We start from the raw sequence: 22,802 nt of genomic DNA, 5'->3' as shown, positions 1-22,802 counted from the left end.
CTCGCTTAGCTGCTAATACAGAAGCGAGGTGAGCACATTGACAAAAGGAAACCTTCGAAGAAAGGCAGTCACTTACCTGCTAATGCACAAACAATGTGAGCATGTCAGTGAAATGAAGCCTCCTGGGAGAGAGATGCCCAGAGCAGTTCCTTTCAATTAACTGACATCTCTACATTTTAATTTTTTTCTGACGATTTCAATGGTTTCTAAGACCCCGGGCTTTTTACAGCACGGGCTTACGCAGCTTGTTTCTCTATAATCTTAATGATTTAAAGTTAATTGGAGGTTTTCCTCTGATGGTTTTGGAACAAGGTTTCAAGTAATGGAAGAATAGATACAGCAATAAAGAGAAAGCTGACTTGTATTTTCTACTCATTAAAATGGAGTTACGTATTTTAAAGCATTTTTGTTTATCATGGCTTTGGAGATGACGTAACAAGAAAACGACAGAAAACACAGTGAAAACAGAATAGCTTAATCGGAAGAATATTTAAGTCAAGATCAAGTCAGAGTCCAGACCTCAGCTTTACTGTCCTGAAGAAAGACATTCATATAAAGATTCTCAGAATTATCACAGAACTGGAGTAGGTGGGATGAGCCAGAAATTGTTTGAAACTGCCGGGCAAGTCTGATCAGTAGCTTCTTGGTGGAGGTCACAGGCAGAGGCTTCTTTAGAAGCAGCTACTAAATCCAAGGCTTCATATACAGTACAGTGGCATGTAAAAGTTTGGGCACCCTTGCATAAAATGTATGTTACTGTGAATAGTCAAGTGAGCAGTAGAAGAACTGATCACCAACAGGCATAAAGTTCAAGATGACACATTTCTTTTCAGCATTTTATGCAAGATTAGTGCATTTGTTTTGTTTTGTACACTTGTACAGTGAGAAAAGGAGTGCCATGCAAAAGTTTGGGTACCCCAGGTTATTTCAGGTCTCAGACCCTCATTAGCTCATCAGGACTATGTCTTGTTCACAGTCAAGTGTTGCAAATTGCAAAGCTGTATAAATTCTTGGACTCGACAAACCGTCCCAACAATCAACAGCCATAGCTGTGCACATGTGCAGAAAAAGACAGATTTATAAAAATATATTTGCACAGAGCAGAGTGTCATATTAAACTTATACACATTACAGGAACAAATTTTGCTTTTTCTTTCAATCTGTCTATCGCTAACATCTCCCCCTCCTTTTCATGTATCACTCCCAGATTGATTACAGACATCCCTGAGAAAGTCTCCTTATGTGCAGAGATCTTTCTATTCCTTCATCAATGCTCCTCCCCGTATCCCAAACCTGTGTCACTACTAAGAAGCCTTGTTTGATTACAAAGGGTTAATTTACTACGAATCTGCATCTTTACCACAGAACCTCCCGTCATCTTTCTTCAGTTCCCTCCTTCATTCCTCAGACAAGGTCTTTCATTTACCTGGGGTTGGGCACCTGTGTTAGAGCTGAGGAGCTTACGGTCGTCAGCCTTCACCCCGTTCTGAAGAGTATCGGAGAGTCTGTTTCTATTTGGTCCATCCTCTTCTTCTAGATCTAGACCAGGCTGACCATTGTTCAAATGAACTTGCTCCCAAGAAATAATTTTGAAAGCTCTTGGCTTCTTTTTCTTCGCTTCCTAAAATCATGGTATACCAGTATGTCTCCAGTTTCTTCACCTTGTAAGAGATCATCCATGTTTCTACTATAATCTGTGGCACTTCTGGCTTTTAGATTATACTATCAGGCTATCCTGGAGCTGTGTCAATCCTCCACTTTATCCCCCTGGATGGCTTCTCATAGAAACAAAGCATCTCTCCCTTGCTGGCCAAAATACCCCTTAACACAGTGGGTATAGAAAAGAATCCCCCCTTCGAAATATTCCCTTTTTTTTTTGCTTTACAGACTTAAATGAAAACACACAAAAAATATTTCTTCCCAGCTTTACTTACTTAATGCAACCTATAACATCCAAGTGAAAGATATCACAGCTACAGTTCAGAAAAATTATTAAAAAATCAAAACAAGACATACTGAGATTAATAAAGGATCACCCCCCCAATGTCAATATTTTGTTGAACCACCTTTTGCTTTAATGACAGCCTTGAGTCTGTTGGGATACTTCTCTATCAGCTTTGCACATCTGCATTGAGCAATATTTGTCCACTCTTCTTTACAGAACTGTTCAAGTTCGGTCAAATTGGATGGTGAGCATTGGTGGACTGCTATCTTCAAATCTTTCCATAGATTTGCAATAGGATTTAGGTCTGGGCTCTCACTGGGCCACATGAGGACATTCACTTTTTTCTCCTTCAGCCACTGTGTGGTCAATTTTGCTGTGTGCTTCGGGTCTTTGTCGTGTTGAAAGGTGAACATTCTGCCCATCTTCAACTTTCTGGCAGAGGGTAGCAGGTTTTCCTCAAGAATTTGACAGTATTTTGCCCCATCCATTTTTCCTTCTACCCTAACGAGAGACCCAGGCCCTGCGCCAGAGAAACACCACCACAACAGGATGCTGCCACCTCCATGCTTTACTGTAGGTATGGTGTGTTGTGGATAGTGAGCTGCATTGGATTTCCGCCAGGTGTACCGTTTGGTATTAAGGCCAAATAGTTTGATTTGGTCCCATCTGACCATAAGACCTTTTTCCACTTGGCATCAGAATCTTCAAGGTGCATTCTGGCAAAGCTCAAATGAGCCTTAATGTGGCCTTTCTTGAGAAATGGCTTTTTCCTTGCGACCCTCCCGAACAAGCCACAACTGTGGAGTGCTTGTGAAATTGTTGTCACATGTACACAATGACCACTCTTTGCCATAAAATCCTGTAACTCCTTCAAAGTGGCCATTGGTCTCTTGGTAGCCTCTCTTACCAGTTTCCTCCTTGCTCTTCCATCCAGTTTGGAGGGACGGCCGGATCCAGGGAGGGTCCTAGTAGTACCAAACACTTGCCACTTCTTTATTATGGACTTTACTGTGCTCTTTGGGATTGATAAAGCCTTTTGAGATTTTTTTTGTCACCATCTCCTGCCTTATGTCTGTCCACAACTCTATCCCCGAGATCTTTTAAAAGTGGCTTGCCACCCATAGTCAGTTGTACTACCAAGCAAGGGAATACTCCAGGAAGAGCTGTTTTTATGGTTCACTAATCATACTGATTACAACTGACCACAGGTGGAAGCCAGTAAACATGGTCTGCAATGGAAATTGTGGGCACTTACACCCGATTGAGTTTAGGAGGGGGGTGATCCTTTATTAATCTCAGTATTTCTTCTTTTTTATTTTTTAAAATTCTTCTGAACTGTAGCTGTGATGTCTTTCACTTGGATGTTAGACTGCATTAACAAAGTAAAGCTGGAAAAAATATTAGTTTGTGTGTTTTCATGTAAGGCTATAAAGCAAAAAAAAAAAAAAAAACAACAAATGGGAATACTGTATTTCAAAGGGGGCGATTCTTTTCTATACCCACTGTACTCCTCCAAAATGGAGGTGGGCCCAACTGCCTGGATGGAACCACCACTCTCTTATTGAGGGCAGAATTGTAAAATATTAGGGACCACCTCCAATCCATGGTCTCAGTCAACCATTGCCACAGCTTGAGCCATTTTTAAGAGTCAGGACTTGAAATGCCAATTCCCCAATCTCCCCCCCCAAAGTACTGGCACCATATCCTTTCCACCTCCTACATTTTTCATCTGCCGCTAAGGTCGATGCTTAGAAAGTGTGGACTTCCCCCTCTCTTCTGCTGTTCCACTTCATTCCTTGTACTTGTGTGCTTTAACGGTGTATTTTAATTCTAAACCTCCACCAAAAAAAAATTAAAAACCTAACCATTAAATCTTATATGCTGACAGAAATTTGTTGAACCCCTGCACTAACTAGCAGCACACGTAGGAATTTGTCTCAATTTTATCCTACCTCACGGAAAAGCCATCTCAGTTGTTTACAGCCTGTGTGACATTTTTGTCTCCTTCACTTCTTTAGTATCACCTTCAACATGTTCATGGACGTCTTCCTCTTGGACTCTTCTTCTTTCTTTGCTTTCCCTTTCTCTTAATCAGCACAGGCTTTTCATGACCTAGCATTATAGCGAAGTCGTTATTAGCCTCTCACTTGAAATTTCCTGGTCCTTCAATCTGGAAGTCTTCATTCTATAATCCTGTCTTATCTTGAGCTCTCTATGTCCGCGGTTCTAGCTCTACTAAAATTTCATTCACAACATAAACACAAATTTAAAAAAAAAAAAAGAAATATTAATGGAATTGGGTCATATCTTGACTAAAATCCAAATTCAAAGAAAAATCACAGTGAAGAAGCCAAACATAGTGTGAAGTACAGATCTAGAATACGGGCCAATTTACTGCCTACTAAGTAATGTGATGCCAGCCTACACAGTAAGTCAAAAAGGGTTCCCATCCTTTGCCTATTGTATTCCAAATATGTGGTTTAAAAAGTATATGTCCCAAAATAATATTAAACCAATTTAAAACAGTAGTAACCCATTCTGAAATCCACAACAAAAGGATGTATTTTATGTCACAGAATGTCAGCACAATTATACAATTACAGTATTTCTCAACGCTTCGACAAACAGGTCAATTTGTGAAGCCAAGTAAGAGACATACTGGGTCCAGTTCCACTTAATGTACTGGCACACATCCCTCCAGGACTGTGGCACTTTAGCACAAGACCACAGACAGCAAGTGACTTTGCCTGCAGCTCTTTAGAACTTTGGTCACAGTGCAGTATCTGCTCTGAGTGGACTTTGAAGACCAGGAGACACATGTTCAAAGTAGAATATCAATACTGAACTAACAGATTTGTTCCCTTAGTTCTCTTTTGTCATTGTCCCAGACTTCACCTCATAACTATTCTGACACTCGATCATTCAGGCCTCTCTTGTATTTCTTTTGTTTTTATATATTTTGAAAGTCATTTATTGTTGCATCAATATCTAATGTACTCCATTCAATTAATAAAAAAATGATCACAAAAAGATGTGTCTACACATTAGCCTGTTTATTTTTTTTTTATAATTTATACTACATATAAAAAAAAACAATTAGGAATTTTGATTTGATTTTAGTTTGTTTATTGTATTCTACTTACATTAAAACTGTGCAGTAGAAACAGTATTAAGTAACCCCTCATTGACCAGCCCACCCACTCAACCCACACACAAAACTGAACAAAAGTCATGGTTACCTAGTCAAATAACCTACACAAATAGGCATATTGTACATAATAAACAAGATAACCTAGGGGTGCATAAACAAACAAAGAAAATAAATCACAGCCTACAACAGCACAATTAACTGGTCCTTAAATTTAAGCAATATTGTTGCTGACAAAATAGTATAACTTGAAGTTGACTTCTATAAGGGAAAAATATATATATTTATATACCAAAAGTCAATGCAATCCAATGTCTCATAAGCCTCGTTTCTTATCATCATCATCCAGTATAAAAATGACTCTTCTTATGAAATTCTTTTATTCATTTATTTCACTATTATAGTGTTCCTAAAAAAAAAAAAAAAAAAGTACTTTTAATACAAAATGGATTTACTGTTTACAACTAAAAATATATAAACACACACATTTTATTTATTTATAATTCACAAGCAAGTATTTGAGCCCATCCGAAATTACGGATGCTGATTGTAATTAAGGTCATTCCTCAATGTATAAGGACTGCACAAAGTGCACTTTTTAATGTTCTTTTGCTGTTGTGTATTTGTAATATCTAGAATTGTTATAATTGTATTTATTATATTTTTTAAGAATAGCTTTGTTTTAAATATCCAATACAAATTTAAACACTTTTGTAAAAAGTAAGCATATATTTTATGGATTAAGAGGCACTGCTTCATGGAGGAATGTTTTACTTTACTGATAAGAAGAGCGGTGCTCTGATGTTCACTCAACCTTCAACCAGTGTCTTTAGAAGGTAGTGTTAAGTACTGACTCAGAATGTGAAATTTATGACAGGGGAGTTGAGGGCATGCCAGTTTGGCAAGGGGCTTTGTTATAAACTCTGTTCGGCATTGCATGAGCCCATAAGCCATTCCCCCCCCACCCCAACCCCCCAGGAAAGCCATAAATTGCCAAGCTGAAATCAAGCGCTGTCTGAAGAAATGTGGCTGTATATGACTAGCCATTCTGTATCCTCACTGGTCTAGAAATGCTGAAACAGGATTGGGTGAATCATGGGAGATGCCCACGACCATTGGTCTAGGATTTTTGATAGGAAAGGAATAAATTAGTCACTCTGCTTTTCTTTCAATCTCCTGCCATGAAGAGAAGACCATCTCTCTTTCTCCATTTTCTCCAATGTGACAAAACTGAGAGTGCATGGGGCCCTTTTCAAAACTCCATTTAAAAGCCATGTGGTAGCAAAGACCAAACTAGACTGAAGATAAGCCGAAAGCCACCTATGGATGCAAGATCCACTGCTACTTAGGCTGTAATGGTATTTTTGTTAAACTCTTATATTTTGTCTAAAATTTGGGCACAATCTAAAATACATAATTAAATGTAGCACATTCTCATAACCTGTTTTATTGCTATATGTTGTTGCCCGAGGAAATAGGTGTAGAAGATAGTGTAGTGTATGAAGGTTAAAGGCTGGGAGTTGAGGCATTTTGGTGAAGTCCACATAATAAAGAGTATAAAGTGGAAAATAAGGTCAGCTAAGACTTTAAAACACTGATGTAATGATTATAAAAAAGTAAAGACATTTTCAAAAGTCACTGGGCAACAGCTGACCTAGGATTTTTCAAGAGCACAGTTTTTTGGTATAGCACTTGAAGAGTGCAAAGTGACGTGGCACAGGCATTTAAATGGTTTTATTTTCCAAAGAATTTCTTTCTAAACTGACGAGTTTATAGATTAATGGAATAGGACCAAACATTGTAACAAAAACTGAAGAAAGAACGGGTATACTTAATGAGGGAGGAAAAAACACTAAATCTTTACCTTTTCACTTCATCATACACCTAAAATCCTTGCCAGTCAACAATGCAGAAATGCAAAATGCAGTGCCGATCATTGTCAAAGTAATCTGTTTTACTGCTTTGAAGGCTATGAGTATGGGGAGATGCCACTTGCAAGGTTAAACAAAATTCTTGAAAATTTTCTCCACATTACATCAAAAAAATTCTTCAAAGGTTATATGAAGGTGCAGTTGAAGAAGTTGGAATAGATAATTAAGCCTAATTTTCTTAGTAAACTATAGCTGACTTTTAAGCTCTAGGACAAAACTAAATTTCCTGACATACCAAACTAACATAACACCATTGTTGAATAGCAACTGAATGTTTTGGATTCACCCAATTTTGTACAAATTTTGTGCACTTTTGGAAAAGATGCAGTATGAAAAGAATGAGACCCAGGTTACATTTTATGAAATTCAAGCCGTTTCCCCAAAGGCCTCTTCCACATGCTGCAAGGTTTCTGTGTGTGATCATACATTTGTGTCCTATCTATGCAAAGCTGCCTAAGAACGTTAAATATAAATGTTCAAATAGCACCCTTCAGCAAACTTCAGTCAAGTACCTAACTACAAAGTACTGTGCGTAAAAGGCAGGATATTTGTATGATCTCACAAGGCAAGTTTGGACAAATTACAAATATAACATGGACAGGATTAATAAGCATTAGGATTACTCCTGCGCATGTGGCCATCTGCACAGTTTGCTGTATTATGGACAGTAAAGGAAAAATGCAGTAGTACATTAAAATATGTTGTTGCATATAATTTTACATTTTTTAAGTGCCATTGGGCAGTATGGCACAGTGGTTTAAGGCTTTGGACTGTAAACCCTGAGGTTATGGGTTCAAATCCAACCACTGACACTGTATGACCCTGAACAAGTCACTTCACCGGCCTGTGTTGCAATTGGAAAAAGAAAAGAACTGTAACCAATTGTATCTTAAATACTGTAAGTGGCTTTGGATTCAGATGTTGGCCAAATAAATAAATGCAAATGTATTGGTGACCTCCTTATAAGGAGGTCATGTCACAAAACACTGCACCCCCTTGGAAAAGTAGTGAAAATTACTTCTAAGATGCACAAGTAGATTACACACTAGTAACTGGACGGCCACTAAATTAAGATGAAATCGTCGTCATGCTCTGTCTTCTTCTTCTTTCGGCTGCTCCCATTAGGGGTTCTCACAGTGGATCAACTTCTTCCATAGCTTTCTGTCCTCTGCATCTTGTTCTGTTACACCCATCACCTGCATGTCCTCTCTCAGCACATCCATAAACCTTCTCTTAGGCATTTCTCTTTTCTCTTGCCTGGCAGCACTATCCTTAGCATCCTTTTCCCAATATACCCAGTATCTCTCCTCTGCACATGTCCACACCAACCCAATCTCGCCTCTCTGACTTTGTCTCCCAACCGTCCAACTTGAGCTGACCCTCTACTGTACTCATTTCTAATCCTATCCATCCTTGTCACACTCAAAGCAAATCTTAGCATCTTTAACTCTGCCACCTCCAGCGGTCTCCTGCTTTCTGGTCAGTGCTGTCTCCAATCCATATAACATAGCTGGTCTCACTATCATCCTTGTAGACCTTCCCTTTCACTCTTGCTGATACCCATTTGTCATAAATTACTCCTGACACTCTTCTCCACCCATTCCACCCTGCCTGCACTCTCTTTTTCACCTCTCTTCCACAATCCCCATTACTCTGAACTGTTGATCCCTAAGCATTTCATCCACCTTCACCAACTCTACTCCCTGCATCCTCACCATTCCACTGACCTCCCTCTTATTTACACACATGTATTCTGTCTTGTTCCTACTGACCTTCATTCCTCTCCTCTCTAGAGCATATTTACACCTCTCCAGGGTCTCTTCAACCTGCTCCCTACTATCACTACAGATCACAATGTCATCAGCAAACATCATAGTCCATGGGGACTCCTGTCTAATCTTGTCTGTCAACCTGTCCATCACCATTGCAAATCTTCTTCTGTAAATAGTTAAAAACATTTTTCTAGTCTACTGGCATAGAGAATCATCCTATTAAAAATTCAAATCTGAGAAGGGCACAATATCATGTACTATGAAGGAACACTTTCACTTAACATCAAAGATCACATATTGCATATCATGTGCACTAATGTCTAACATCTAAACACACTGCACATCAATTCAGGGCCAACAGAAGCATGTGTTGCTGACTGACAACTAGTAGGAATGACCAATGACACCAGGTACTTTTCATTACATCAGAAGCACTATGTTTCAATGAGCCAGTCAGTGTTCTGCGTTTGTGTTCCTTTTGCACAAGGTGGAACACGGTTAGGCAATTTGTTTCCATACCCAATCTACAACAACGCTAATTGTGCATTTGATATGCCTCTTTAGGTATCACTGCTATACTCAGCTGTTGACTGCATGGAGTCAGTCTGTTTGTGTGAGTCTAACTACAGGAATACCACAGTTTTTATGTTATGTTTGTTTTTTGGGTGGTGGCAAACCCCTAAGCTAGGTTGTGCTCCTCATATTTTCAAGCAAGCACTTCTAATAATACCTTTACTCTGGCCTATAATAAAAACCTTTAATCTTAACTACTATACTGAACTGCATTCTTACACACAATCCACTGTTGCCTACTTAACTGCTTTTTGTAGCGCTGTCCACATAAATAATGGGTCAATTATGTTAAGATTATTGAAAAGAGTGCGTGTTCTGAATGAAGTGGAGCTCTTTGAGAATCACAACATATACAAAGAAAATATCAAACTAGCCACCATTATGTATAAAAAAAAGACATTAAAAAAAAGTTTTCAAGGAAGGAGCAAATACTTTGAACCTTTTCAAATGTTTCTAGAGCTTGGCATTGTTCTTACATGCAGTAAGGAATAAAATATATTCTAAAATTGATCATTTAAACACCCTACTATATGGCTATTGATATTTAAGACAAGGGAGGGCAGAATGCCTTTACCTTCACTTTTTTGTAATGTGTCAAGCTGCTGCAGTGAGTAACCTTCGCCACCTCTTCTTTTAAGTAGAACAGGTTGCAGAGCTCGCAAAAGTAACCAGACTTGGGAGTCACAAATTCCACACCTATAATGATTTAAACAAATGTTAAGATAAGTGCAGAAATGTTTCATATTATAAAAATTAAAAACTCCTCATTTAGTGATTCTTAAACAGTGTAGATTTGACCACTGGATAGCCACTGTTAAGTTTTCTTGACAAAGAAAACTAATTGGGCATGAATTATTAATAGTACAGTTGTGCTTGAAAGTTTGTGAACCCTTTAGAATTTTCTATATTTCTGCATAAATATGACCTAAAACCATCAGATTTTCACTCAAGTCCTAAAAGTAGATAAAGAGGAACCAGTTAAACAAATGAGACAAAAATATTATACTTGGTCATTTATTTATTAAGGAAAATGATCGAATATTACATATTTGTGAGTGGCAAAAGTATGTGAACCTCTAGGATTAGCAATTAGTTTGAAGGTGAAATTCGAGTCAGGTGTTTTCAAATCAATGGGATGACAATCAGGTGTGAGTGGGCACTCCGTGTTATTTAAAGAACAGGGATTTATCAAAGTCTGCTCTTCACAACACGTTTGTGGAAGTGTATCATGGCATGAACCAAGGAGATTTCTGAGGAACTCAGAAAAAGAGTTATTGATGCTCATCAGGCTGGAAAAGGTTACAAAACCCTCTCTAAAGAGTTTGGACTCCACCAATCCACAGTCAGACAGATTGTGTACAAATGGAGGAAATTCAAGACCATTGTTACTCTCCCCAGGAGTGGCCGACCAACAAAGATCACTCCAAGAGCAAGGCGTGTAATAGTCGGAGAGGTCACAAAGGACCCAAGGGTAACTTCTAAGCAACTGAAGGCCTCTCTCACATTGGCTAATGTTCATGTTCATGTACATGAGTCCACCATCAGGAGAACACTGAACAACAATGGTGTGCATGGCAGGGTTGCAAAGAGAACGCCACTGCTCCCCCAAAAAACACATTGCTGCTCATCTGCAGTTTGCTAAAGATCACATGGACAAACCAGAAGGCTACTGGAAGAATGTTTTGTGTACGGATGAGACCAAAATAGAACTTTTTGGTTTAAATGAAAAGTGTTATGTTTGGAGAAAGGAAAACACTGCATTCCAGCATAAGAACCTTATCCCATCTGTGAAACGTGGTGGTGGTAATATCATGGTTTGGGCCTGTTTTGCTGCATCTGGGCCAGGACAGCTTGCCTTCATTGATGGAACAATGAATTCTGAATTATATCACAGAATTCTAAAGGAAAATATCAGGACAGCTGTCCATGAACTGAATCTCAAGAGAAGGTGGGTCATGCAGCAAGACAACGACCCTAAGCCCACAAGTCGTTCTACCAAAGAATGGTTAAAGAAGAATAAAGATAATGTTTTGCAATGGCCAAGTCAAAGTCCTGACCTTAATCCAATTGAAATGTTGTGGAAGGACCTGAAGCGAGCAGTTAATGTGAGGAAACCCACCAACATCCCAGAGTTGAAGCTGTTCTGTACGGAGGAATGGCCTAAAATTCCTCCAAGCCGGTGTGCAGGACTGATCAACAGTTATCGGAAACGTTTAGCTGCAGTTATTGCTGCAAAGGGGGGTCACACCAGATACTGAAAGCAAAGGTTCACATACTTTATGCCACTCACAAATATGTAATATTCAATCATTTTCCTTAATAAATAAATGACCAAGTATAATATTTTTGTCTCATTTGTTTATTAACTGGTTTCTCTTTATCTACTTTTAGGACTTGTGTGAAAATCTGATGATGTTTTAGGTCATATTTATGCAGAAATATAGAAAATTCTAAAGGGCTCACAAACTTTCAAGCACAACTGTAGAATGGAGGCAATGATACATTGATTGAGATAGGGAAATGGAAAAAAAAATTAGACAATTATAATAATAATAAAGTTACCAATTTCCAATGAATATCTTTCTTGAATCATAAAAATTAATATATTTACTACTTTTGGTATAACTATCAGGCATTTAAAAATTGCCTCTCTGTCAAACTACACAGGATTTCCGAGAACTTTCTTTTTAAAGAAATCCATTTCAGATTTGTATTAACATTCCCAATTTGACTTTCATAATCCAGGCTACCACTAGGAATGCACCGATCTGATATGCTAGATTGAATCAATCCCAATGCTAACCTTAATAATAGTTTTGAGTATTATACCGACATAACTGATCCACAATTGATAATGCTTTTTATTAAGAACCCACTCCTATTTATTTGGCCCCATAAGTGACAAATGACAATAAGGCAACAATAAATAAAAAAAAAACATTATTAATTTACTTCCTGTTACACTTTAAAAGGAGTCCCCTCCCATTAAAAAATGGCATATTTCATACAGTTAAGCTCAAACATAACTAAATTAAAATGGTGATTTGAACAAGTGCAATTAGTAAACAGCAAAAGGCTGCAGTTTTCTGTTATTGAACTATGCAAGTGTGGCACTCACAGTACGACTGTCCCATCAAGAAGTCTCCTTAATCAGTGCCACTGCCTTTTTTTTGGTCTAGTGAAGTGTTTGCTTTTGCAGTTGATGAAACTAGTTAATCTGCTGTTAATTCTGCCAATATGACTACACCAGAGGAGGTGGAAGTTGACCACACTGCAAAACTGAAGATGCAACATCTTCACATTACGTGGAAACAGAACTACTTTATATTAGCCTCACAGAGAATACATAGCACTCTACAATGAATGCACTGAGAATGTTAAGGTAAATTCAAGTTAAACTGCAATAGCTGAAAGCCCGGCTGAGCCAAAGCAAGCAATGCAGGTGCATTTGCAAGTGGTACGCCATACAAGAAAACAGAGAGAAAAGACATGCTGTCCTTTTTGTGGAGAACAAAAAGAGAAACTAACCATCAGACTGAGCCAGATATACAAGTTGTCTTCATATAATTACTTCTCACAAACTGCCATCTCCAAATTATATAGAAAATGCAAAGGTAAAGCCAAGTCTGATATAGTGAAACTAGAATACTGTCAAGCAACCACAAGGTTGTGATCAAAATGGACAACCAAGCCTTTTTTAAACTTAAGTGTACACATAAGTGATGAATCTGAACTGAATAATTGCTGCTGGCAAACAATGCATTTCCTAGCAGAAAGCATTGTTCTAGGCTTAAAAGAAGTCTTGGCTGCACGTGGGTTGCGTGAGTAGCATATAGGTGCTGAACTCACAGTCAACGGATCTAACATAGTCAAACCGTGTGCTAAAGCCACAAGCTTTATCTTCCAATCCAAATATTAATGCAAAATGTAATCTACCTTATTGCTTTGAATGCAAGAAAAATCCCAATATTTATTAAATGGCATTCGTAACATTTGAGAACGTATACGAACTTCTATGTATATATTAGATTAAATTAGAGTGTGATAGCCATATAAAAAAGCATTTTTTGCACTCCTATCCTGCTTGCCTATTATTCCATCTCAAAATATGAAGAACATTAAACTACAGTAAAAAAAAAAAAAATAAAAGTGACAAATCTGTTGTTATCAGAAACTGTAAAGCAAATATTTATTGCATTTACTGAGTGTGCAACACATTAGTTTAATTTTTACTGTGGTCTTTTGTTTATACTCAATAACTACGACTAATCAACACAGTAATAACCTAAGTTTGTTTAGCTGTAATGATAACCATAACATCTTACCCACAGGGTTCTTGGGCTGGTAAGGGCCTACAGGTTCATGTTTTGGTTTGTTGCCCATCTCTACTGTTCTTTCACATTTAGGAACAACTAATGAATCTTCCATGGCTTTTTCATGAGAGACTGATATTTCTAATGAATCAGTATTACACATATTTGTTGTGATGTTCTCAGTCATAACATGTGAATCTGATTTTTGCAGAAGACTATCTTTATTTAGCTTCTTCTCTTCTTTAGCAGTAGTGACATTCTCACTGTTTGAGAAGGAATTCTCAGATTCTGCCTCCTGATTTGCACATTCACCAACATCAGGTTTCTGAAATACATAAAATAACTTTTTCATTCCAAAACTGGTAAGGTTTGCTTATCTGTAGTCGTCTATGCTGTGGGTAAAATGAGAAAAAAATTTAATACTATCAAAAAAATAAATGCTTCAATATATGGTATTTTCTTTTATTTACTTATACAGTTTTTATCCCGAACATAACTGTTTCTCTGTATAAATTTCAACACAAGTGACTTTTGTGAGCGGTTTTATTAAAAATATATAAAACCTGCCTGTCTGTGGATACTTACGTCATCTTCAACTTCTTTATTTACTGCCTCAGTGTTTGCCTCAGAGTCCTTTGGACTGCCACAAGTTTCTGAAGTGTTACTATTCCCCAAAATAATTTCTTCCAGTTTCCCCTCCTCTTCTTCTGTCATGATACAGACAATGCCTTGGTCAGGATCTTCATTTATGTGTTCTTCTAATTTCATGTCATCCTCCTCCATTTTTAATTTTTTAATTTCAGATTCTCCTTCCTCTTTTTCAGTTGCAACCTTCTGACTGCTTCTTGATTCATGGCTATGGGTTCTTTTCTCAGAAGTACCAACTTTTTCTTTTGTTTTTAACTTACTCTTCGAAGGTCCCCTATGGCCTTTGCTGCTTTCTATTTCCTCTTTATCAAGATGCTCTTCAGTTTCAGATGAATGTGAGGAAGGTCTTTTCCTATAGAGATAAAACACACACATTAACTCTAATTATTTAAAGATATCATGAAAATTAAAATTCCATACATTTAATATCAAGATTCATAAAATGATTTATGACCTAACTAAATGTTTAGACTGTAACAAACGAATTACACATATTTTCATTGAGTAAAATAATTTTTTTGTTACATTGCATTATGCATTGTGTTTTAATACATTAACAGTAGATGGAAAAAAAAAACATATGACCAACATTAAGAAAAAGGGTAATTTATATTTATTTATAAAAGATCAGATTAGATTAAACACGAGGTGTTTCAGCACACATGCTGAAAAGAAACCATTACTTACTTATGTGATTCTTACCCTTTTGTTAGTTTCTTATACTTTTTGCATAAGGAAATACGAATCTTTCTTCCATAAAACAATATTGGATTATCTCTGTAATGATTTGCCATTCTATAAGCAGCATCTGAGGACTCCATTTCAACAAAAGCCTAAAAACAGTTTGACAGTCAAAGAATATTCTCTTAACATTGAAAAATAATTATCGCACCTATGGTTTAGTTGACAAAGCACAGAATTTTAAAAAAAATTATTTCGCAAATAACTACATATATATTACAATGAAAAGCAAAGAAATACAAAAGCTATTAATAAAACAACTGTTATTGCACAATGAAAAAAGAGGATAAGGACTTAAAGCAAAACATGCATAAGATATATCCAACTCCATTCAGCCCTTTCTCTTACCATTTTTAAAAAATGTTTTCTATATTTGCACCAGTTTCCATGACTTATTCCAGAGATCTTACGAGGACATACATTTAAGCCACTCTATGGAAAATACCTCATTTTCTCTAACAACCTGTGCTAAGCAGAGTCAAGAGATCATCTTAATGCCGATGAGCAAAAAATTTAAAATCCAAAGAAAGTATGGCTTGAAGCCATAACAATCAAATGTAGCCATGTAGTGTACTGGCTAATGCACTGGATGGTTGAGATAATGTTGTTACTCACTCTGTTGCCCTGAGGAAGACACTAACCTGCCTAAGCACCACCAGTTAGAATATACAGTATCTGTAAACAGCAGTAACATATATTAGTCTTGTACATTAACTGCATTAAAAGCATTAACCAGACATATAAATAATGCAGATACTACTAATAAACATAGCATTACACTTGCATGCATATTTGTGAGGACCATTGCAGGAAAACTACGTAGGTGTAACATTTTGTTATAGCCACATAAAACATGCTCAGACCAGCTATATAACATGAATGACACACCCCACTCAAAACAAACACATTCACATTATAGAATATAAATATGGCTTTAGAGGGACATTATTATCACAAAATTGAAAGTCTGAGTGATGTTTGTTGAGTTTATTATTAACCAAAATGTAATATAAATATAAAAGTACCTCATCTCGTGCATGAAGAATTAAGTAAATCCTAACTTTTCCAAAGGATTTTGAAAGATTCAGGATGTACTTATCCAAAAATCTTGTGGGTGGCAGGGGTTTCAAGTATACCACCCGTCCAACATTCTAAAAAAATAAAAGAAAAACATACTTATGGAAAGGACTACCTGACAGTAATTAAAGTGATTTCTAAATGGGTATTAACCAAAATATTCACCATGCATTATGAAAACAATAACAGTAATTCAGATGGATTGGCGATACATATTAGAAATGAGTATTACATGTACTAAACCATTCATAACAATGTAAATGTACCATGGTACACACCAACAGTCTACTTATCTACTGTGTATGATTTGTAGCATTTTTCATTCACTGTGTGTGATATGCATTATTTGTGTCCTCTTTGAGATCCACTGGTAGAGGCTTACAACATTTTTTTTAGTAAACGTTGGCAGCAATTTTAAACGCATACCAAATTCACATGGTCATTTATATTGCTAAACAGTATGCAGATTTGGATTTAATATTTGACATAGCTTGTATATACATTCATATAAACAGAATTGTTCATATAAACAAACACACACTGTAGCTATGCCTTGTGAATTTTAAGGAGTATAAAGAGTAATTAAAAGACATCAGTTTGGTGTAAAGGGCTGCAGATGATGAATGAAGAAAAATAATGACATGTCTGAATCACGTGATGCCATAAAAGATGTTCCATATGCTACAGCAGCTTATGCAATGTCAAACTTTCTATTCTATGGTTTTTGGCTAGGGTTTGGGTTAGTTACCTGGCCAAGTAAATCTTATCATTTTTTGTAATATTTAATGGAAGTTCTAGACTCTTGAAGATCTCCAGAAAGAGGTTCAGAGTGGTCTACTTCATGACACAAACATCTGAAGCGTGTTCAAGCAGGGTTAAGACATCTGCTTCCACGCAATTGCAAAGAACTGTTGCAGTCACTGGGCAATGCAGCAGACTCTGGTAGCAGCACATTATTCTTAAAGCTTCCGTTGTGGGATTACATCATTTTTGCCACTTCCATTTGCTGTCTAGAAGATCCTCAATTTCTGCATCATTGTTATCAAATCACTCCTGGTGTTTATGCAAGGTTTAGACAATTGTCTTGATGCATACTTTTTTAATTTGCACATTTTAATTTTAAGTTGATAAACCTGCCATTTATGCCCAACAATATACACTCAAGTTTAATACATTATAAAAGCTTTATGAAAACATGTTTTTACTTTGTCATTATGGGTTACTGTGTGAAGTTTGAAGGGCGAAAGTATCAACTTATCCATTTAAAACTAAATTATTATTAACACAGTAAAGTGTACAGAAAGTGAAGGGTCTGAATACTTTCTGAATCTAATGTATTTTTGAATGGAGAATGAGGAAACTCTCCAGTGTAGTTCCACCTTATGTTTGACAGTTCTCAAGTTTAGTCTTCTTTGTAGGGTCCTGGAAGGCCTCAGACATTAAAGTTTTATACTGGTTATCTTTGTACTGATGATAGAACTTTGTACCAATGATAGAACTCTATACACTGGAGTCACAACAACTTGCATTAGAACATAAAAGTTTGACAAATAGATTACCCAGTCCATCAAGCTTCTCTGTTTAGCTAACAACTAGAGTATCCAAATATCTAATTCTTATACTGTTGCTGACACTGAAGTAATCCAAAATTGTTTTAATTACACAACTTCAGCTTCACACAATTCCTTGAGTAAAGAACAAATTCCTGGCTTCAGTCTTAAATGTGCTTCCAATTAATTTCCTACAGAGATTCAATATTTAATTTAAAGAATTCTGGTACATCCGCTTTATAGACTGCTTTGAGAATTTTGAAGACCTGGATTAAAGAAACTGCCGTGCACAAAATAAACATTAGGCAAAGGAAAGTGCACAGTAAAATAAAAAAGTGCTACTTGCTCACAATGTTCAATACACTTCTTATATTACATTGTCACTGAACATCCTAACTGCTAAAGCTGCAAATGATCTGTATTATACAATTCTATTACTTGTCATTCTGACAAATTAGACTTTATAGTGAACAAGAAGAACACTGACTGTTTTATAATACAAAAGATCAGCATAGTGGAGAAATGATTAGTGCCGATACCTCAAAGTTCCACAGTCATTCTTTTGAATGCTAGTCTGGGCAGTATCTGAGCAGAATATGCAGAGACTCCAGTTTAACTGTCATATTCTAATGATGTGTCAGGGTAACTGCAGAGTTTAAATTGTCCCATTATACATTAGTGTGTGTCAGTGTCCTTGAACCTATTCCTGCTAGCATGGGCGTCAGTCCTCACAACCCTGAAATGGATTAACTGGATTCAATAACTGATGTAAGGATGGTTTATCCACTTGGTGGTAACATCTGGTATGCATCAACAAAAACACAGTTATTCTGCTGAGAATTAAAATGCTTCATTTACCAGAAAATCTTCTTAATGAAGCAACTGGTACATCTCCTAACCAGCAATCTTGAGGAAACGTCTCACATTTTTCTTCAAGTGGAATATTCATACAGATTAGGGTTCCAAGGCCAAAAAGACCACCTAGCCCCCACTGGGCATTCTAGGTGCATAAATAATTTATCAGCCCTGGTTGGCAGTGTGAAACGTGCCAGCTTTTTATTAATAACATTGCGATTATATGTTTTGTGAAATCTTTTTTAATATTCTTAAAATGCAATATATTGAAGAACTAAGTCTTGATTGGGTCTTTGCTCTGGCTTTGGAAATAAGCCCGCTTCAGAGGTTTCAGCATTTTTCTTTTGATCACTAAATGCTACTTTTATCAAAAAAGTAATTTTTATTTTTCTGCAGTTTGTTTTTGTCCATCCCAGAGTAAGTAATAAATGTCATTTCAGTATACACACAAATTCAAAATGGAGGGACTGTTACATCATCTAATACAGGCTTAAGTCAAACCTTTGTTTTTTTATTTTCTTGGCTCATTTATTCACTCAAAATATTAGTACAACTTACATTCATTGTCTTATATGTGTTTGACAGATGAACCTTTGCCGTTTCTCCACAAACCATAGCTGAATTTGTATTGTAAAATTCAACCATTTTTCTTGCTGCCTCGCTTGATGGCATTTCCAAAAAAGCCTTTGAAAGAAAAAAAATAGTCACACATGGGATAAACATTTTTTAAATTATGTAAGGTGCTGTCTTAAACAGTCACTTGGGATACTGAAAAGGCAGTATAATATTTATATGGAGGTGCAGTTGCCTTAAAGGAATACTCCATCCACTTATCCCCATGTAGTTTGTTAAATATTCTGATATAATAAGTGTCTTTAGTGACCAATGCTGAACAACATAAAAAGCATTTTTGTGGTTATTACTTTAATAATAACATGTGTTTGGGATATTGTAATCATACGACTGCAGGAGTTGACACATGGATTATATCACACGAGTAAAGTACATTTTTTTATGGATGTTTTTGCTATTGTTTGCTGTTCTTCCACCATTGGTCACCAAAGACATATTTTATATGAGAAACCTTGTTATCTCAGATCTACATGAAAACATGAGATTAAAGATTTTTCTCCGCTCTCACAACATGCAAAACAGGTGACATAGAAGTTTATTTTTGTTTATATTTCATTACATGGTTTTAACATGTGCTTTTACTGTGTATATGACAATAAACGTCTTGTATCTTGTATCTCAGTTTAAGCATATTGTGTCAAGCCAGTGGCCATCAAACACAAAGAGGATGTGTTAACTCTTTGATGCTTAATAAAGCTAAAATGAGTATTACTGACATTGAAAAGGCTCTTTAAAGTTATGACTTCAAAGGCATTACAATAAGAACACCAAAATCAGAAATATGGTAAAGTATAAAAACATTAAAAGTGCAGAAAGTATACAAATGCTTGATGAAGAAATGTAAGGCAACTTGTCTCACACGTAACCTAAGATAGATATTTTTAAAACTAACCACTTACAAATGAGTCATTAAAAAATGGATTTGCAATAGTAAATGTTTTCCCCTTTGTAAATTCCAGCTACATATGTAAATACACAGGCCTATTAGGCTGGGGTGTCAAGCAGACATTTGGGAGTCACCACTGAAAATGTATGGAACTCACAGAGACTGAGATTTATGAATCATACTTACCACCTTCTTATAACCAAGTATCAAGTAGTTTATTACATTGCCAAATGGTTCAGCAAGTTTGAGAATTTCTTTCTCAAAGTTTTTTTTCCTCACAAAGTGACTTACAGAGACGACTCTTCTTTCCTAAAAAAAATACAAATTAAGTTTAAAACTATATTAATCAACTTTTAAAACTGCTGGCATATTACATGCTATGTGATTTAAACTAAGTAAATCACAAAAAGTTAATAAAAAGAACAACATTCAAACTTTTCACTGTCAAAGGTGAATGAGGAAAAGTATGTTCACAATTTCAAAAAGGTAAATTCCAGTCTTCTGTACTCTTATGAATTTTAGTTTCTTCTTATAACAAACTAACATTCACAATGCCTCTTTAATACAGGCACACACAGGTTTTATTGTCTCATTACAAACTATTTCTTTATACAGATATAAAAGCAAACATATATGAACATTCTTAAAATGCACATAGTGGCCATTATGATTAGCTGTAATGTAATCCTTTTTCATGTTTCTACTTATAGAGAATAATGCTATGCTAAACATGAACAATTTTCATAATTTCAAGCACAATATATATTTTGATAGCTTCTTGGTACTACAAACTATTAACGAAAACACGATTCTCATTATATTATGAACATTAAAATTACACAACAGACTGCAACCATTAGAAGTGATTAACAAAAACTGAAACTTTGTCATTTCAAATGATTAGTTTAAAGTACAGTATATTCACTCTGTTTTTATACTTTTAGTAAATAATTAAATATTCACTGTACTAACCTTTGTCGACTTGAGATCTTCTACAAAAAAGAGATAAGAAAATATAATAGTTATAAAGTATTTAAAACATAATTTCAATTCATTCTTACACTTCACACACAAAGCAAGTCACTTAACTTGCAAATGTTTCAGCTGTTGAAGCATGTGAATTACATGCTTAGAAGATATTTTGGATAAAAATGTGAAATAAACCATGCCCTATGCTAGAGAGGCTCCAGCACACCCTGTGACACTTGTCGGGATTAACCAAGTTAGAAAATGACAATTAAAACAAAGCATACAGCCATGGAAAGGACATTTTTTTTAAATTTTTATTTTAAAAACACAGATGCTATCTCATTTGTGATATTTAACAAAAAAAACAAACGATTCCTGGAACCTATTTTGTTCTCAACACCTATAACAAAGCTAAAGTGCATTTGGTTTAAACAAGTTTAAAAAAATGGGCTTAGAAAATGCCTTCATTTAAGAAAAAGCACAAACGTCCACTGGTATTCAAACATAGCATGGTGTATTTTGAGTAAAGAAAAATGTTAAAAGCTTGGAAACACTTCCCAAATTATATTTTTTTTTTAAAAATTACATATATTTAAACATATATAAAAATTATATTTTTGTACAGAGTATGTTGCAATACTTGTGACGAGTTTTTGGTTTGGCAAACAGACTGGTATGGTCACATACTGCATAGCACTTATTGCCTTAAAATTGCTGGTCTTAATTCCCAGCCCAAAACCTCCATGAAGGATATTGTGCAAGGTCTCCCCATGTCCAAATATTTTATGTCTACGTACCCTGAGTTCCTCCTATGTTCAAAAAACTTGTATGCTGAGTTTCAGTCAAACACACAAATCTAGCCAACTCTGGTAGAATCTGAAGCGTGCTAACAATCGGGCAGGTGGGAGGGAAAAATAGTCATTAATAAAGTTTTCTCCTTCCCTCATAGAAAAGTTGAGGAAAAAACATCTGAAGATCAACCATAATGACACTTTAACCCACCACTAGCTTAGTCTCTCTAGCAATTCCCTTGTACAAAGGATAGTCATAGACCAGAAATCAGACATAACATGTTGGACCACCTAGACCTAGGGCCCCTTTTTACACAGCAAGCTTCCAGATTATACCTTATTAGAAACTTAACTTGTTTTTCCGTTGTCCCTGGTCAATTAAACAAGGTTTCCTGGCTGGGACTCCAACTGTTCAAGACTTCTTTTTAATTTTATATTTACACCAGTCTCTCTAATTTAGCCAAGTAACAAATTTTGATGAATGCATTAGTGTGTCCAGTGATGCAAGGTCACCAGCTGACCAGAATTTATTTGCATTTTGCATCAAATTCTGCCCAGATAGGCACAATCTCTATCACCACAATAAAGACAAAGATCAGACTCACTCAATGAATCATTCTAACTTCGTAACATTTGAAATGTCCAGAATCTCACAGCCTATACAACTGTGCTTTGCAGAAAAAAGGAAATAAAAAAAAATTTGGTGAATAATCTATAAATGTGTTGGTTTATTTTGGCACACTGCATGTAAGGCAAGTTAGAATTTCTGAAAGAAACACATTCAGATTACAAACTCTTTTAAAAGAGTAACAGCTCCACAAATCAAAAGCTTTAAAAACATTGCAACACACAAATTAATATTTTCAACACTTGAAATTAAGACAGCAGCCCTAAGTACACATTATACAAATCTGACAAATTTTAAAATAAGTATTATACAAGTATAAGTATATAGGTGTGAAAAACTATT

General features: G+C 36.0%; 1 protein-coding gene across 1 annotated transcript in view; it reads right to left on the bottom strand.

Annotated features, from left to right (window-relative positions):
- Positions 1 to 4,979: 4,979 nt before the first annotated feature.
- Positions 4,980 to 22,802, bottom strand: part of LOC114660144 (matrin-3-like) — a 75,146-nt gene continuing 57,323 nt past the window's right edge. The window contains exons 13-21 of the mRNA XM_028812645.2: positions 21,045 to 21,064; positions 20,259 to 20,381; positions 19,112 to 19,237; positions 16,097 to 16,222; positions 15,033 to 15,163; positions 14,268 to 14,682; positions 13,695 to 14,007; positions 9,944 to 10,065; positions 4,980 to 5,502 (exon numbers count right to left, since the gene is read on the bottom strand). Coding sequence (XP_028668478.2) covers positions 5,473 to 5,502; positions 9,944 to 10,065; positions 13,695 to 14,007; positions 14,268 to 14,682; positions 15,033 to 15,163; positions 16,097 to 16,222; positions 19,112 to 19,237; positions 20,259 to 20,381; positions 21,045 to 21,064 — 1,406 coding nt within the window. The 3' untranslated portion in view covers positions 4,980 to 5,472. The remainder of the gene's footprint in view (positions 5,503 to 9,943; positions 10,066 to 13,694; positions 14,008 to 14,267; positions 14,683 to 15,032; positions 15,164 to 16,096; positions 16,223 to 19,111; positions 19,238 to 20,258; positions 20,382 to 21,044; positions 21,065 to 22,802) is intronic.

Source organism: Erpetoichthys calabaricus, chromosome 11 (assembly GCF_900747795.2).
Source record: "Erpetoichthys calabaricus chromosome 11, fErpCal1.3, whole genome shotgun sequence".
Taxonomy (NCBI): Eukaryota; Metazoa; Chordata; class Cladistia; order Polypteriformes; family Polypteridae; genus Erpetoichthys; species Erpetoichthys calabaricus.
The sequence above is the reverse complement of the archived record's forward strand: the minus strand, read 5'-3'. Positions and strand labels throughout refer to the sequence as shown.